The sequence below is a fragment of the Oncorhynchus clarkii genome, chromosome 33, assembly GCF_045791955.1.
Source record: "Oncorhynchus clarkii lewisi isolate Uvic-CL-2024 chromosome 33, UVic_Ocla_1.0, whole genome shotgun sequence".
Taxonomy (NCBI): Eukaryota; Metazoa; Chordata; class Actinopteri; order Salmoniformes; family Salmonidae; genus Oncorhynchus; species Oncorhynchus clarkii.
The window spans coordinates 16,947,242-16,965,728 of NC_092179.1; the positions used below are offsets into that span (position 1 = coordinate 16,947,242).

General features: G+C 42.4%; 1 protein-coding gene across 5 annotated transcripts in view; it reads right to left on the reverse strand.

Moving 5' to 3' along the window:
* LOC139392805 (muskelin-like) overlaps positions 1-15,541 on the reverse strand; it is a 37,031-nt gene extending 21,490 nt beyond the window's left edge. For 2 of the 5 annotated variants that reach the window (XR_011629736.1, XM_071141065.1), the window contains exons 1-7: positions 15,431-15,541; positions 5,543-5,612; positions 1,883-2,025; positions 1,692-1,780; positions 1,426-1,535; positions 583-775; positions 112-189 (exon numbers count right to left, since the gene is read on the reverse strand). Coding sequence is in view for 2 of the 5 variants with exons in the window: in XM_071141065.1 (XP_070997166.1) it covers positions 112-189; positions 583-775; positions 1,426-1,535; positions 1,692-1,780; positions 1,883-2,025; positions 5,543-5,612; positions 15,431-15,510 (763 nt within the window). In the remaining 3 variants the exon portion in view is untranslated. Of the gene's footprint in view, positions 1-54; positions 190-582; positions 776-1,425; positions 1,536-1,691; positions 1,781-1,882; positions 2,026-5,542; positions 5,613-15,430 lie in introns of all 5 variants that reach the window. The other 3 variants (XR_011629734.1, XM_071141064.1, XR_011629735.1) reach the window with 2 other exon arrangements.
* Positions 15,542-18,487: the final 2,946 nt, after the last annotated feature.

An 18,487-nucleotide genomic window follows, 5' to 3' on the forward strand; every position in this document is an offset into this window, starting at 1 on the left:
AGTGGTAGTGCACAGCGTACCACAGCATTTTGTTAATGAAAAAACATTTCCTACTTGAGTAGTTTGTCTCACTGTTCATGTCATCTGGGCTTGGCTCTTGCGAGGCTGTACCTTTGTTACTCTTAGGGATGATCTGACTCCATCTTGGCTTGTACTCTTGCTGGCTGATGTACTGGTTAAATAAACCGTCTACAGAGGAAAATGTCAAACACAGGAAGATTGTCCAGATTATTTTAGCCAGGAGATAGAAGTGAATAGTTTTGTTACCTTTTCAATCTCAAAAAGAAAGGATGATGTCAGGATGACATTGCCATGCCCTGTGGTTGCAAACCAATCTGATAAAAATTAAAAAGTCATGTAGAGATACATGGATCTATAGTGTAAATAATGAATCACTATGGTATCCACTGAATTCATGAGCTAAATATAAGCCGAGCTAGGTTTTAAGTTCTCAGTCATGGGATGGTAGAGGTCTGTAGTTAGTAGGATGATTGAGGTCATGTAGTTGTATTGAAGTTGATATGTACAGGGCAGTAGGTCCAGCCCCCATCGGTCTTTCTGAGGAGGTGTGGGTGTCAGGACCTTTGACGGCTTTGTCGATGAGCTCCTCACAGGCATCAAAGTCTCCCCGGAGTACCAGACGGTCGTGGAGGTGTGTCAGCATTTGGTGTTCCAACGCGATGCGTGTCTTCTTCTGCAGCGACTCAAAGGCTTCTGTGTAGTTATGCTGCCGGAAGTGCTTCAGGCACAGGCGGATCGCTTCCTGTTCCCGGTACTAGAGGAATACAGCTCCATATTTGATCAATGTTTTTCATCACATATGTTATACTTCATATTATAAACTAGGTGGTTCGAGCCCTGAATGCTGATTGGCTGAAAGCTGTGGTATTTCAGACCGTATACCATGAGCATGACAAAAAAAAAACGTTTTTACTGTTCTAATTACATTGGTAACCAGTTTATAACAGCAATAAGGCACCTCAGGGGTTTGTGATATATGGCCAATATACCACAGCTAAGGGCTGTATCCAGGCACTCCGAGTTGCATCGTACATAAGAACAGCCCTTAGCCGTGGTATATTGTCCATATACCGCACCTCCTAGGTCCTTATTGCTTAAACTGGGTGGTTCAAGTCCTGAATGCTGATTGGCTGACAGCTGTGGTATATCAGACCGTATACAATAGGTATGACAAAATATTATTGTTACTGCTCTAATTACATTGGTTACCAGTTTATAATATCATTAAGGCACCTCTGGAGTTTGTAGTACATGGCCAATATACCACGACGAAGGGCTGTATCCAGGCACTCCGCAAATACCACACCCTCTCTGGCCTTATTGCTTAAGTAACCCACTCAGACGGATTCTCTCCCTTAACCCCAACTGTGTATGTGAGTGCGTGCGTCTCAGAGGCAGGCTCACCTTGCTGTACCAGTTAAGGCAGGGCTGCACTAAGTCAGGTTCCTCTATGCCATGCAGCTCAATGTACCAGATACTGAAGTTAAAACTGGGCCCCCAAGACATCAGAGGCACTGAGAGAGACAGAGAGAACGGTCTATAATTTAAATCATCAACTATTTTGCCATTTTGACTTATTTCCATCTCCAGCCGTGTAGCATCCCTTCACTACAACCATTTTCAAGCTGGACTGAGTACAACACGTAGGCCCAAGCCATCTCCAAACTCACCTATTTTAACAAATCTGCAGGGAAACATCTGTTCATCAATCTTGTGCTTCAAGGTGAAGGTCTCCTTGTTGTAGTCATTTTTCAGGCCACTGCAGAGAAATAGAAGATCAAATTAAATAAATATGGTACAGACAGTAAGGTAGGTTAATTATACAGTAAATAAGTACACGTCACTGTCCCTATGCTCTCACCTGGACAGGAGTTCTGTCATGTTCTCTTCACTCATCCCACCAAACACTTTGAACTTCTTCAGGTTACACACGTGAGTCTTCTCATACTTCCCAAAGGTGATGCTCTGAACGATTGATGGCCGTTCCAATTTCAACATTAAGTACTGGAGGGAAAATAGAGGGGAGAATCTGATCAGCGGTCTCTCACAATAATTCATAATGCAGTGTCCGATCTATATTATCAACACATGACACTGCAGTTTTCATTCTACTGCTCTCCGAACATGTTTCACAACACTGCAGATGGCACAGAGAGCAGAGGAGAAGTGCTGTGTATATGAGCTGCTGCACAGTCAAACTATGGGACAAAGCTCTCCCAAAGCGTCAATACAGGACTAAGATAGTCTTACTACACTGGCTCTGACGCCCGTCAAATGTGGCAGGGCCTGCAAACCATTACAGACTACGAGAGCTGCCAGTGACACGAGCCTACCGGACAGGCTAAACTACTTATATGCTCACTTCGAGGCAAATACCACTGAAACATTCATGAGAGGACCAGCTGTACCGGATGACTGTGTGATCGCGCTCTCCGCAGCCGATGCGAGTAAGACTTTTAGACAGGTCAATATTCACAAGGCCGTAGGGCCAGACGGATTACCAGGACGTGTACTGCGAGCATGCGCTGACCAAATCGTAAGTGGCTTGACAGACATTTTCAACCTCTCCCTGTCCGAGTCTGTAATACCAACATGTTTTAAGCAGACCACCATAGTGCCTGTGCCCAAGAACACTAAGGTAACCTGCCTAAATGACTACCGACCCGTAGCACTCACGTCTGTAGCCATGAAGTGCTTTGAAAGGCTGTTCATGACTCACATCAATACCAACATCCCAGAAACCCTAGACCCACTCCAATTTGCATACCGCCCCAACAGATCCACAGATGATGCAGTCTCTATTGCACTCCACACTGCCCTTTCCCACCTGGACAGAAGGAACACCTATGTGAGAATGCTATTCACTGACCATAGTTCACTATTCAACACCATAGTGCCCTCAAAAATCATCAATAACCTAAACACATCCCTCTGCAACTGGATCCAGGACTTCCTGGCGGGCCACCCCCAGGTGGTAAGGGAAGGTAACAACACATACGCCACGCTGATCCTCAACACAGGGGCCCGTGCTCAGCCCCCTCCTGTACTCCCTGTTCACTCATGACTGCATGGCCAAGCACGACTCCAATACCATCATTAAATTTGCCAATGACAACAGTGGTAGGCCTGATCACCGACAACAACGAGACAGCCTATAGGGAGGTCGTCAGAGACCTGGCCGTGTGGTGCCAGGACAACAACTTCTCCCTCAACGTGATCAAGACAAAGGAGATGATTGTGGACTACAGAAAAAAGCGCACCAAGCACGCCCCCATTCTCATCGACGGGGCTGCAGTGGAGCAGGTTGAGAGCTTCAAGTTCCTTGGTGTCCACATCACCAACAAACTAACATGGTCTAAGCACACCATGACAGTCGTGAAGCAGGCACAACAAAACCTATTCCCCCTCAGGATACTGAACAGATTTGGCATGGGTCCTCAGATCCTCAAAAGATTCTACAGCTGCAATGTCAAGAGCATCCTGCCTGGGTACATCACTGCCTGGTATGGCAACTGCTCGGCCTACGACTGCAAGGCACTACAGAGGCTAATGCGAACAGCCCAGCACATCACTGGGGCCAAGCTTCCTGCCATCCAGGACCTTTACACCAGGCTGTGTCAGAGGAAGGCCCTGAAAAATGTCAAAGATTCCAGCCACCCTAGTCATAAACTGTTCTCGCTGATACCAGACGTCAAGCGATACCGGAGCACCAAGTCTAGGTCCAAGAGGCTTCTAAACAGATTCTACCCCCAAGCCATAAGACTCCTGAACATCTAGTCAAATGGCTACCAGGACTATTCACATTGCTGTGATCTATGCATAGTCACTTTAATTAACTCTACCTACATGTACATACTACCTCAACTAACCGGCACCCCCCCTGTATATATTGTTATTTCTTACTGCTCCTCTTTAATTACTTGTTACTTTTATCTCTTATCCATATTTTTTAAACTGCACTGTCGGGTTAGGGGCTCGTAAGTAAGCATTTCACTGTAAGGTGACCTGTTGTATTCAGCGCATGTAACTAATAAAATTTGATTTGCCATGTTCACAGGTCACTGGAGTGGTAACTAGTCTGGGCATATCTGCTGCCGACCGGACAGAGCACCAGGTTGAACCCTCTGGGAGAGAGAGGGGATAGAGCAGTACAGATAGAACATTGATTAATTTAAATCTGCTTTCCGGAAACAAGGCAACCCACAATCCCTGGAGACCCATGTTTCTACAAATCCTGTAGGTTTAAATGGCTGTGTGAGTGAGCAATAACCATCCACTACCAGAGTGCATCTGCTAGGCTTACTAATGGGTCCTCTGATACAGTTCCATCTTCAACAGTTTTCATCAATAATAAGGCAGATATATTGCATCTCATTAGGTTATCGCCTAGGGTACATTTAACACAGAGGGATTACTCCTAGGCTTGGGTATATCGATCTTGCTTTTTCAAAACAGTCCTGTCACCTAAAAACATGGCACACTTGCTAATGAAAGACCCGTATCTCAATGCTTTGTCGATTCTTGTTGTCATAGAAACCATTATAAAACATTTATATGAAAGGACTCAGGCTTCATTTATGATTTATGGGGTATGGTTTTATCATTTGTTCAGTATAATTATTTTGAAGGCTCTACCTCTCAACAACCTCCCTCTCTTTGAAAAGATAAAAGCAGTTGATGAGAGTTCAACATTTTTAGAGAGTGTAATGTATTTGACGTAAACAGATGCAGTGGAGTTTTGCCTCTGCCACAATTGAATGTCTAGCTTGAGTGGTTAAGACTGCCATGCTTAGTTTCATCTTACAGCAAAAACAAAGTTTCAATTTCCTCTGCCCATAACCACAAGACAGTCAAACACGCTACGCTGGGCCACTTCCTACTCACAAAAGTGCAAGTACAAGTCATTGGGGTCAAGAAGTGCATACTAAAGATGTGTTAGCTGACAAGGCACGCTTCTATGGGGCAGAAGCCCGTGGACTTTATGATTCTGGATTGCCAGATAGCTACCAACAGTGACAAGAAACTGCCATGTGGGGAATCGTAAGTGACTTGTTTCAACTAGTTTAATATTTTTCTTGAACTATACCATGTCTTGTTCGAGGTGTTGAGACTGATTTTATGTCAATGCTAAAGAGGCTAAAATTCCCTAGCTAGCTAAAAAACAAGTGTAACGATGTATTTGAGAAGTGTTATTTGTGCAAATGTATTTATGTTTCAATGAATGCTGGAGACAAAATATAGTTTACATGTTGTCAACAATCTAAGTCAACGCAGTCTTTTGCCCCATAGTTGAATGCGCGTCGGTTTTGTTGCTAAACAACCAACCCGTCTATTAGGTGCTCCTGTTTAGCAGCCACCAGTGAATTGAGAACACAGGTGTTGTATGCAACTGGGCACAGACCCTCTACGGAAGAGCCCCATCCCAAGACAGGTAAGGCACAAGGCATGGAAGGTGTGTGAGTGACAGGTAGGCCTGAGTATGAGACAGGTGTCTATGTGGGCGGGGCACAGCAGACGTTACCTGTGGAGGGTAGTTGCTCTCAGACGACCACCTGGAAGACTGGTCATTGGGTTTGTCCACCAAGATGTTTCTACACACAGAAAGGGAAAGATGGGAGAAAGGACATGTTTCAGCCAACATCCAACCATCATTTGTTGTGAGCAAAGGGATAGGGTAATATCCATGTAAAAGGACCCATGAGCACCACATGTGCAGGGAGTTCATAACAGCATATCAAATTGGGAGTCAAATAAAAGCTAAGAGTGTATATTTTGGGGAAATAAAGGCATAGACACATTTTTTATAAATTTTCCATCTTAAAATTGAGGCAAAAGTACTAGCCTTGATTTCTGGTCAAACGGGAGGAAAAGAGGTCTTAGAAAACATTTACCAGAAAAAGTCAAATGGATTCTCCTGTACTTTTGTATAGTTTTTAGCCAGTAGTTCTGAAAATTGCACTCACGCGCCAAAAGTGGCCCCTGAAAATTGCATATTACGTCACATGTGATGATACTGTATGTGCAACACATCACTGCGCTCTCATTCGCTCTGCTGTGTGGTTATCTTGCTAGATGTCTCGCTTATGGCGAGGGGCTAAAGCTCATTGGTTTAACTAATTGCTAGGGGGCTGGCTCACGTGGGGGAAAATGGTGCAGCACAGCTTCCAGAAAAAGAGTTCCTTTCGAACTAGGAATTTAGTGGCTAATTGAAGTACGACAGTTATTCTGCTCAAAGATTAAGCGTATATGAACTACACATTGACACATCTAGCCCAAAGCAGGAGGTTTAAGTAGTTGCCAAAGTACCGGAGCATGTCTTTAAAAGGTATTAAAAATACATCAAAACACAATAATAGTGAAGTTAAGAAATTATATCTAAAACTTGTAATTCTGTTACCAAAAACCCACATATGTTTAAGATATGTCTAAAAATGTTAATGTCAAGCCCAGAAGAGAAATTAGAAGCTTTTTTGAACTCGTCCAAAAGCTCAAGTCACTTGAACTGCAAAATCTGACTTTAGTGAGCTCAAGACAACTTGGAACTCTGGAAAAATGAGCTACGACTGGGAAAATACATTTTGAACTTTCATTCAACTCAGAATTGTGAAATTCAGAACTCTTTCTAAAGCTACGACCTGAAGATCACTGACATCATCATGATTCACAACTTTCCCCGAGTTCCCAGTTGTCTTGAAAGCACCATAAATCCAGAGAATGCCAGACTTTAATGACAAAATTTACCCACGAAGGATCGCCGAACCACCTTCCTGTTTAAGTGCGCAAGGCACATCAAGGTGAGTCCAAAAATGTATTGTATGCTGCTGCATAGATGATGTATTATGCCAGGGAGATATGTATACTGTGTATGTATACTGTAACTATATCCCCGTTATTTATACTACGGTTGACTTGGTGTACAGGGAGAACACTAAGAACGGCCCATGTTCTGAATTCTGTCTCTGTAAATAACAAAAGTGCCGAGCAACTAGTTATTGACTTCGTCCGTCCAAGCTTGCTCATGAATGTCTTAATCTAAATTACGGATTGCCTCTTATCCGCTTGTCGTCCCCTTATGCCATAGTTTGTACATCTCAATTATCAGTAGAAACCACATTAGTTTAAGCAAGTCAGCCATATCAGCTATGTTTTTTTAAAGCCAGTAAATGAGGCTGAATGAACTGTTTCACTGCCAGACAAGGCTCCGCTGATAGCCAGATGTAGCAGTGGTAAGGTGTTGGGACTGCTGTTGGGACAGCTTTATGTAGGTCCTAACAGTTTGTGGGCACCATTTGTCACCATTATAATTAATATATTGTTTAGTGGCTTTGCTGGCATGCATCCCACTTTCTTTTTGTTGCCCCACCTGAATTTAGATGCTAAAATCGCCACTGATGCAGCATCTCTTGCTGTTGTGGCCTTAACCAAGGCACTTGCATCTTGAGCTGGCTTTAATGGCCATCTACTCTTGTAATCTCCAACCGGCACAGCCAGAAGAGGACATGCCACCCCTCAGAGCCTGGATCCTCCCTCGGTTTCTTCCTAGGTTCCTGCCTTCCAGGAAGTTTTTCCTAGCCATCTGCATTGCTGGCTTTTGGGTTTTAGGCTGGGTTTCTGTATAAGCACCTTGTGACATCTGCTGATGTAAAAAAGGTCTTTATAATTACATTTTATTTAATTTGATTGACTTAAACACCCCCCCGAAGTGAAATACTGCAGACAGGCTAATGTATAAAACACGTGGTCCGTCAACCTTCCATCTGGAGAGCTACTGGGGTGTCCAGGCTTTTGACACAACCCTGCTCAAACAAACCAGAGTCAGCATATCAAGGTCCTGTTGAGCAGCTGATATTTTACAATGTGGTGTGCTCGAGCAGGGCTGCAGCAAAAGCCTGCAAACCCAGTAGCTCTCCTGGAATTTCATAGAGGATGGTTTACCATCCTGCAACATTATAATTACAACCAAATACGTTTTTATAAAAGAGATCCCTCATTCAATGAACAAGGGATCAAATGGCTAAGGCGGGTGAGGTTGCAGACCTAAATGTTTATCTATTTGTAAGGTTAAAATAGTCTGTGTTCAGGGGAGATCTTGACAGCATATGGACTACTTGTCAATTAGTTTAAAAAATATTATTTGAATATCCTGTCAGAATTACATGGCCAGTATTGAACAGAGGAGAATCTTATCCAATTTTGAGGGCTTGAGACACATACGGTTTTACAACCGGAGTATGCAGTATTGATTTTATCAACTATCAACTGCGTGTCGGCCATTTGCAGTTATACACGAGGGCCATTGGAAAGTTATTTTAGGACATCGAACATGACATTAATACATGCTGATAGCTAAATAGTTGAATAGTGAGATAGCCAATTGAAAACATGGTGTAGTTTGGCTGATTATCTTTAATTTACCTTCTGTGCAAATCCATCCCTCTCCTCTGGCAACAGCCCACTGGCACAGGCAGGTGATGCACACCATGACTTTTCCAGGATTTTCATTGCTAACCAAAAATCTGCTATAACTGTGTAAATAACTCACTAACAAGCAATGAATATCAACCAATGTGCACACGTGGCTAGGGTCACTTTGATCTCAAACACGCGTGACTGCATGATTGAAAGACAGCTCGTGCCCGTCAATGTAGGCCTACAATAATTATACTCCGATGCGTTCTGCAGAGATTTGTAGGACAGTGGGTAACACATTGCATCCGGAGCACACTGATACAATTCTGATCGGAGTAACCTAATGTAACCTAATTGTTTGATATTGTGATTTCTTCTTCTTTTACTTTTCCATTCGGGCAACTTAAAATGATATTCTTCTTGTCCGATGATCTTTTTTTACTTGCCCCGGACAAGTGGACAAGCGTTAATGTCAATGTGTTCTATTCACTGCTTTAGCACACTCTGCCAACCCGGATGTTCTAGCTGTGTCTGAATCCTGGCTTAGGAAAACCACCAAAAATTCTGAAATTTGAATCCCAAACTACAACATTTTCAGACAAGATAGAACTGCCAAAGGGGGCGGTGTTGCAATCTTTGCAAACTTTGCAAACTGCAAAGATAGCCTGCAGAGTTCTGTCCTACTATCCAGGTCTGTACCCAAACAATTTGAACTTCTACTTTTAAAAATCCACCTCTCTAAAAACAAGTCTCTCACCGTTGCCGCCTGCTATAGACCACCCTCTGCCCCCAGCTGTGCTCTGGACACCATATGTGAACTGATTGCCCCCCCATCTATCTTCAGAGCTCGTGCTGCTAGGCGACCTAAACTGGAACATGCTTAACACCCCAGCCATCCTACAATCTAAACTTGATGCCCTCAATCTCACACAAATTATCAATGAACCTACCAGGTACCTCCCCAAAGCCTTAAACACGGGCACCCTCATAGATATCATCCTAACCAACTTGCCCTCTAAATACACCTCTGCTGTCTTCAACCAAGATCTCAGCGATCACTGCCTCATTGCCTGCATCCGTAATGGGTCAGCGGTCAAACGACCTCCACTCTTCACTGTCAACCGCTCCCTGAAACACTTCAGCGAGCAGGCCTTTCTAATTGACCTGGCTGGGGTATCCTGGAAGGATATTGATCTCACCCCGTCAGTAGAGGATGCCTGGATATTTTTTTTAAATGCCCTCCTAACCATCATAAATAAACATGCCCCATTCAAGAAATTTAGAACCAGGAACAGATATAGCCCTTGGTTCTCCCCAGACCTGACTGCCCTTAACCAACACAAAAACATCCTATGGCGTTCTGCATTAGCATCGAACAGCCCCCGTGATATGCAGCTGTTCAGGGAAGCTAGAAACCATTATACACTAAGGCTAAGGCTCGCTTTTTCAAGCAGAAATTTGCTTCCTGCAACACTAACTCAAAAAAGTTCTGGGACACTGTAAAGTCCATGGAGAATAAGAACACCTCCTACCAGCTGCCCACTGCACTGAAGATAGTATTTCTTATCACCACTGATAAATCCACCATAATTGAGAATTTCAATAAGCATTTTTCTACGGCTGGCCATGCTTTCCACCTGGCTACTCCTACCCCGGTCAACAGCACTGCAACCCCCCCACAGCAACTCGCCCAAGCCTTCCCCATTTCTCCTTCTCCCAAATCCGTTCAGCTGATTTTCTGAAAGAGTTGCAAAATCTGGACCCCTACAAATCAGCCGGGCTAGACAATCTGGACCCTTTCTTTGCCACCCCTATTACTAGCCTGTTCAACCTCTCTTTCGTGTCGTCTGAGATTCCCAAAGATTGGAAAGCAGCTGCGGTCATCCCCCTCTTCAAAGGGGGGGACACTCTTGACCCAAACTGCTACAGACCTATATCTATCCTACCATGCCTTTCTAAGGTCTTCGAAAGCCAAGTCAACAAACAGATTACCGACCATTTCAAATCTCACCATACCTTCTCTGCTATGCAATCTGGTTTCAGAGCTGGTCATGGGTGCACCTCAGCCACGCTCAAGGTCCTAAACGATATCTTAACCGCCATCGATAAGAAACATTACTGTGCAGCCGTATTCATTGATCTGGCCAAGGCTTTCGACTCTGTCAATCACCACATCCTCATCGGCAGACTCAACAGCCTTGGTTTCTCAAATGATTGCCTCGCCTGGTTCACCAACTACTTCTCTGATAGAGTTCAGTGTGTCAAATCGGAGGGTCTGCTGTCCGGACCTCTGGCAGTCTCTATGGGGGTGCCACAGGGTTCAATTCTTGGACCGACTCTCTTCTCTGTATACATCAATGAGGTCGCTCTTGCTGCTGGTGAGTCTCTGATCCACCTCTACGCAGACGACACCATTCTGTATACTTCTGGCCCTTCTTTGGACACTGTGTTAACAACCCTCCAGGCAAGCTTCAATGCCATACAACTCTCCTTCTGTGGCCTCCAATTGCTCTTAAATACAAGTAAAACTAAATGCATGCTCTTCAACCGATCGCTACCTGCACCTGCCCGCCTGTCCAACATCACTACTCTGGACGGCTCTGACTTAGAATACGTGGACAACTACAAATACTTAGGTGTCTGGTTAGACTGTAAACTCTCCTTCCAGACCCATATCAAGCATATCCAATCCAAAGTTAAATCTAGAATTGGCTTCCTATTTCGCAACAAAGCATCCTTCACTCATGCTGCTAAACATACCCTCGTAAAACTGACCATCCTGCCAATCCTCGACTTTGGCGATGTCATTTACAAAATAGCCTCCAATACCCTACTCAACAAATTGGATGCAGTCTATCACAGTGCAATCCATTTTGTCACCAAAGCCCCATATACTACCCACCATTGCGACCTGTACGCTCTCGTTGGCTGGCCCTCGCTTCATACTCGTCGCCAAACCCACTGGCTCCATGTCCTCTACAAGACCCTGCTAGGTAGTAAAGTCCCCCCTTATCTCAGCTCGCTGGTCACCATAGCATCTCCCACCTGTAGCACACGCTCCAGCAGGTATATCTCTCTAGTCACCCCCAAAACCAATTCTTTCTTTGGCCGCCTCTCCTTACAGTTCTCTGCTGCCAATGACTGGAACGAACTACAAAAATCTCTGAAACTGGAAACACTTATCTCCCTCACTAGCTTTAAGCACCAACTGTCAGAGCAGCTCACAGATTACTGCACCTGTACATAGCCCACCTATAATTTAGCCCAAACAACTACCTCTTTCCCTACTGTATTTAAATGATTTATTTATTTTGCTCCTTTGCACCACATTATTTTGATTTCTACTTTGCACATTCTTCCATTGCAAATCTACCATTCCAGTGTTTTACTTGCTATATTGTATTTACTTTGCCACCATGGCCTTTTTTTGCCTTTACCTCCCTTATCTCACCTCATTTGCTCACATCGTATATAGACTTGTTTATACTGTATTATTGACTGTATGTTTGTTTACTCCATGTGTAACTCTGTGTCATTGTATGTGTCGAACTGCTTTGCTTTATCTTGGCCAGGTCGCAATTGTAAATGAGAACTTGTTCTCAACTTGCCTACCTGGTTAAATAAAGGTGAAATAAATAAATAAAAACGTCGAGCCCTGCTCTCCCTCATGAGGGAGGATAATGAAAGTTCACATTAGTAACAAGTAAAAGTAGACCTACCAATTATGCTAGTTGGTGTTTTTACTGAAATACATGTGTCTATGAATTAACTGATTAAAACTTGTAATATACTTGTACATATTCATTCCTTTACATTACTTTGTATAAGGTAGTTGTGAAATTGTTAGATTACTTGTTAGATATTACAGCATGGTCAGAACTAGAAGCACAAGCATTTCGCTTCACTCACATTAATATCTGCTAACCATGTGTATTTGACCAATAAAATTTGATTTGATTTAATACTGTTACTTAATCAGAGTAGACAAACCACAGTTTGGTCACCTACTGTCCTCCCTTATGTTCAGCTCATTTGTTTTATTATTCTGTCGTCTGGTTGCCAAAGCAAAAGCGTGAAAACAGTCTGGACAACAAAAGGTTGAGTATAGTTCAGTCAAATTCAGTAACATAGAGCACACTAGAGTACAGTGTAATGTACTGTACTAAACTCTACTGTAATTTGATGTGTAAACTTGTGAAACATAGAAGTCTATGAGTCGATCAGATTTGATCCAGTTCAAACCAACCAAATTTCGTAATGTTTGGGAGCAGAGCTCATTCGAATAGCCAGTGTGTAGAATAATACCTATATGTAATGAATGATACTGCATATTTCTACCTTCGTGTAGAATTACGCATTTCTATGTAGTACAGATCAGAGACCAATGATCAGGGTTCAGCGGTGTCCAGATTTCCATACCTTGCCTGTGCCATCCTGGGATATACGGTATTACTAGTAGTGCACAAGTAAATATATATATTTCTCCAAACAGAAATAAAAGCCCCAAAGAATGTACTTACCAGAATGCTATCAAAATGCTAACAAATACTACAGAATTATCATAGCTGATGCTAGGTAAATGCTAACGAGCGCATGCGAATATTTATTACTTGGACAGACAACCCAGCTCATAAAGTTATGCAAGTATCTCAAAACGCAGTTTGCAGCACGCACAACAAAACAAATATTAGGCAGAGGATTTTCTCTGCTGTGGTTACTAAGAAGCTTGATCTTGCAAGCTTAGTTAACATTAGCAAGTTAGCAACATTCACAGGTTACGTAGCAAAACCCAGCTGGAGAGAATTTGGCACATCTTAAATAGTTAATTGAATAGTTATAATATATATCTGGAAAACATTAGTAGTGGATTTCATACAAGTGTAACTTGATCACCACAACTAAGTTGCGCTGCAGGAGTGACTCACCTTACAAAGCTCCCATATTGCTCGTTGTGCTTCTTTATAAACAAACACACGTGACTGCCTCAAACCCCTGTTTTGCGAAACTAGTACTGGTAAGCTTCATAATGAAAAATGATCTAACATGCAAAATGATGAACGAGATCTGCGTTATCTATTGCACAAGTTGACTAGAGGGTTATTTATATAGCCCTAATATTCAAAGCCCCAAAAACATAACTTACCAGAATGCTAACAAAATCAAACAGAATCAAAGAGAATGCTAACTATACTGAACAAAAATATAACACACAACATGTAAAGTGATCCCAGAATTGTTCCATACACACAACAAGCTTCTCTCAAATTGTGCACACATTTGTTTACATCCCTGTTAGTGAACATTTCTCCTTTGCCAAGATAATCCATCCACCTGACAGGTGTGGCATATCAAGAAGCTGATTTAACAGCATGATCATTCCACAGGTGGCATGCTGATTGCAGGAATGTCCACCAGAGCTGTTGACAGATAATTTAATGTTAATTTCTCTACCATAAGTCACCTCCAATGTCGTTTTAGAGAATTTGGCAATATGTCCAACCAGCCTCAAAAACGCAGGCCACGTGTAACCACGCCAGCCCTGGATCTCCCCATCCGGCTTCTTCACCTGCGGGATTGTCTGAGACCAGCCACCCGGATAACTAACGAGTATTCCTGTCTGTAATAAAGCCCTTTTGTGGAGGGAAAACTTCCTGTATACAGCCATGTTAACGGCAATCACCGTGACATGAAATACAAGTAAGTGTAATCAGTACATATAAAATGTACATGTTAAAATATTAAGTGATGTGCAGTCATATTCAAGTCCTGATTGGTCAATAAGCTTATTTGACTTGTTAAATAACGAAATGGACTGACCTGAACAGCATTCCTAACTTGCCCAGGAAATTGCCCGGCATTGGCCAGAGCAAGTTAGGCCTACTGATGACTGATCTAGTGGTCAGTTAGCCTAGTGGTTAGAGCATTGGACTAGTAACCGAAAGGTAGCAAGATCGAATCCCTGAGCTGACAAGGTAGTAAAAATCTGTTGTTCTGCCCCTGAACAAGGAACCCACCTTTCCTAGGCCATCATTGAAAAGAAGAATTTGTTCTTAACTGACTTGCCTAGTTAAATAAAAGGTCAAATAAAAAAAATCTCAATCATGGGGTGGTATTGTGACAGAGGCAGTGAAACTATTGTCTTCAAGGCTGCAATTACAAAGGCAGACCAATTCTGATATTTGTCTCACTAATGGGTCTTTCGACCAATCAGATCAGCTTTGAAAAATATCTGTGGGTAAGGACAGAAGATCCATTTGCGGGAGAAAAAAAAAATCTAAATTGGGCTGCCTGTATAAAAGCAGTAAACATTTTCAGCCAGTTCCAAACTAATTAGTGCTGAAACTAGCAATTCCACTGTTTTTAAAAGAGCGGGATAATAGGGTCCATAAATAGCTGACTGTACAGGCATTTCCTATGGTGTCAAGTTACCCAGGCAATACCATAGAGACATACTAGCTCGTTACCTAACATTAACTGGTTATACCCTTTGGCCTTGCACGAACGGGTACAGAACAATCAGACTAAACATGCCTACAAAAAGTGTAGGAGAAAAAAAATAGTTATCTGTATGATTAGTTAACTATTTAGCTTACTAGCTAATATAAAAAGTCATGAGTGGTTTTGGCTACTAACTTAGTGGTGTTGTTCTGTGTGGCTACTAACATGCTCGTCTAGTTTGCGAGCTCGCTAACTTAACTAGCTAGCTTTTTTGCCAACTCGTTAGTACATCTGTTAGATAATTACTAGTATCGGCTTTACAGTGCATGGAAAGACCGCACACAGTACAAAAATAATCAATTTAGCTGGCTATGCGTGCATTTTGTTTACTCGAGTAAATCTAACTAGCTAACGTTATCCCTGTTGCCTAACGGTGGAGTAGTTAGCTCGCAGTCAAGCTAGGCCGCGGAGACACGATTTCGATGCACTGTGGCAGTTAATGAGACCTGCAGCAACGAAAACAAATACATACATGTGGTCAACGTATGTGTGCATTACTCACTCTGGTAAATATGTGGAGGAATACGAGCTCCATTTAAAAACACTGAAGGAGAGGACTCTATTCTCTGGAACGACCGCCATCTTGTTGCAGAAAATGACAAGCAGCAAAGGCTCGAGTGACAGCTCTTAAAGAGACAATACACTTTAATTCGATTAATGCGTTTGGTTACATTGGTCAAGTTCAATAATAGAGAAAACTGTTCAAAAATATTTATGAGGACATGATATTGATTAGTGACCCTGAAAATGTGCATGGAACACTTGCACCAAGTTATTTCAACCATGCTGCTGCCATTAGTTATGCATTTGGCTTAGTGTGTGTGTGTGTGTGTGTGTGCTTGCCTGCGTTTGTGTGTGTGTGTGTGTGTTATCGCAATAGGTTTCTCCTGACATCTGTTGTATCTGCAGAAATAATATAGTTTAAACGTTTAGAAACTATTCAGTATAGGCATGAGTATAGGCTTGTCTCGTAATTGTTGCACGTTGAGACAATGAATAGCATCAATATAATTTAGAATATGTTTGTAATACTGTATCTCTCAAAGATATGGAATCGGTATTACCTCACACAAGCAAGACTGATGTTTCCTTCTGTGTTTGGTTTTCCTTATTCATTTTTAACATAGGCCCATGAATTTGACTTCCCAACCTGTTTCCCACCAAACTCCCAATGATGAGGATATCACATGATAATAGAGTCACTGCTTCATTCTTATGTCATCTTCCCTGATGATCTCAGTTCCTGCCTGTATGTCACAGGGCACATTACTCCTCATCACCCTTTCCCGTCAGCATAAAAGCCCCCCCCCCCCCCCCCCCTCACCTCTCTATCATTCTATCATCTTCTCTCTCTCTCTCTCTCTCTCTCTCTGTGACTGTCCAACCTATGGGGCAATGACTGTACTGATTCGATCTTGTTTTTGATTATTTGTGTTGGTTGTTTGACATTTTTCTGCACTGTTAGGAGCTAGTAACACAAGCATTTCGCTGCACCCGCTATAACATCTGTGTATGCGACCAATAAACTTGGAATCTATTTTTATTTGGTTTACTATTAGGCTATTATATAATTGCAATAACAATAATCTTATTATAAATAAAGCCTCATAATTGTATATAAATTACTGATAACAATAACAGCCATGACTTTCTGCGCGTCAACCAGGCTTTGATCATCCCATTTTTCTAAAGGACCATCTCCGTGTCAAATGCACACCGGGGAATTATCTCCAAGTGGATTGCCAGGAAGCTTCTAGATGTAAGAAATGCACGAAAATGACATTTCTTCTAAGTGCACAAGCAGCACTTGGCACAGGAACCTCTTAATTTAGCTTAAATGGAGTGGAGAGGCACTTTTTATTCGTGACTTTTTTGGTCCAAAGCACAGCTGACAAGGGATTATTGAGTGACATTGAGAAATATAGGCTATATTAAATTATGACTCCTTTTGTAAACTATTGTGTTTCATTTTTCAGGCACTCACTTAAGTATTCGAACTTCGGTAAAAAAAATTATAGGCTACATGTTTATCATGATAAAACATATATTAACTTATAGGCCTATGGACCAAGAGGTCAGTAGACACTGCATTGGTCCTATAATAGCAATACATGCACCTGCTCATCTCATTCCTGAGTCATGGTCATGTCGATGTTATAGCCCACACATGAGCTCATTTATGCGGGAAATAACTCACTATGTGAATATTTTGGAGACGTATACTATTATGTAGGCTAGCTTATATTATATGGGCCAGAACCTGTTATACGATTAATGGCTCATTGCTGTTTACCGAGCGCAGTGGACTTCCTTCCCCCTGCCCATAGTGACTGCGCATGGACTGGATCACGTGGGAGGTCCCTTTAAGTTTCCATTGAGAGGCTTGGCCATGTCACATGATGGACATGATATAATGAAACAGCAGGAAAACAGAGACGTAGTGTACCCTGAGCTGATAAAAAAATATACGCACTCATCTGCAATAGCACCCGCGCAATAGCCTCGGTGCAACTGGGGACCAAGTAGAGGACAGGGGCGGTCCAGAATACGTCCCCATCTGACGGGACATTCGCGATTGTACATGCAACTATTAAGCACTTTTTGAAGGGGAAGATCCCTTTTAAGTACGTGTTTATTCCATCCATCTACCTGGGAGTGGAATCGGTGCGCATCTCAGGTGAGTGAACTTATTTATATAATGTCCCAGATGGTTGATACGCAGCTGGGTAGAGACACTGTTTCTCTATGCTCTGCTCTGCCCATTCAATAATGGGAATTGATGGGAAATGATGTAAAATATATCACTAGCCACTTTAAATAATGCTACCTAATATAATGTTTACATACCCTACATTATTCATCTCATATGTATATACTGTACTCTATATCATCTACTGCATCTTTATGTAATACATGTATCACTAGCCACTTTAACTATGCCACTTTGTTTACATACTCATCTCATATGTATATACTGCACTCAATACCATCTACTGTATCTTGCCTATGCCGCTCTGTACCATCACTCATTCATATATCTTTATGTACATATTCTTTATCCCCTTACACTTGCGTCTATAAGGTAGTAGTTTTGGAATTGTTAGCTAGATTACTTGTTGGTTATTACTGCATTGTCGGAACTAGAAGCACAAGCATTTCGCTACACTCGCATCAACATCTGCTAACCATGTGTATGTGACAAATAAAATTGGATTTGATTTGATTTCTGCGCGTTACCGCAGGTGCTTTCCGCGCGTTATTTTGGCTTTCTGGTGTTGACACAGCCGAGGAATCGCATTGTGTTCTGTTTTCTGTAAGTGCGTGAAACGAAAATTCGCCCCTGCTCTTGTGGCTGAGCAGATTTTTAAAAATGTTCTGCCAGATGGGTTTTGCTCTCTATAGCTTTGCCAATGTCCGCATTCCAGTTTGTGTTGCGCAGATTGAAGTTGAAGTAAGCTCGACAACTGGGTCTTTGCTTTCTACACATATTTGTTAGCCTATTGAATGTATGCTGTTTAAAAAATAATGCCTATAAGTCGTCCACCTCACCCATATTTTG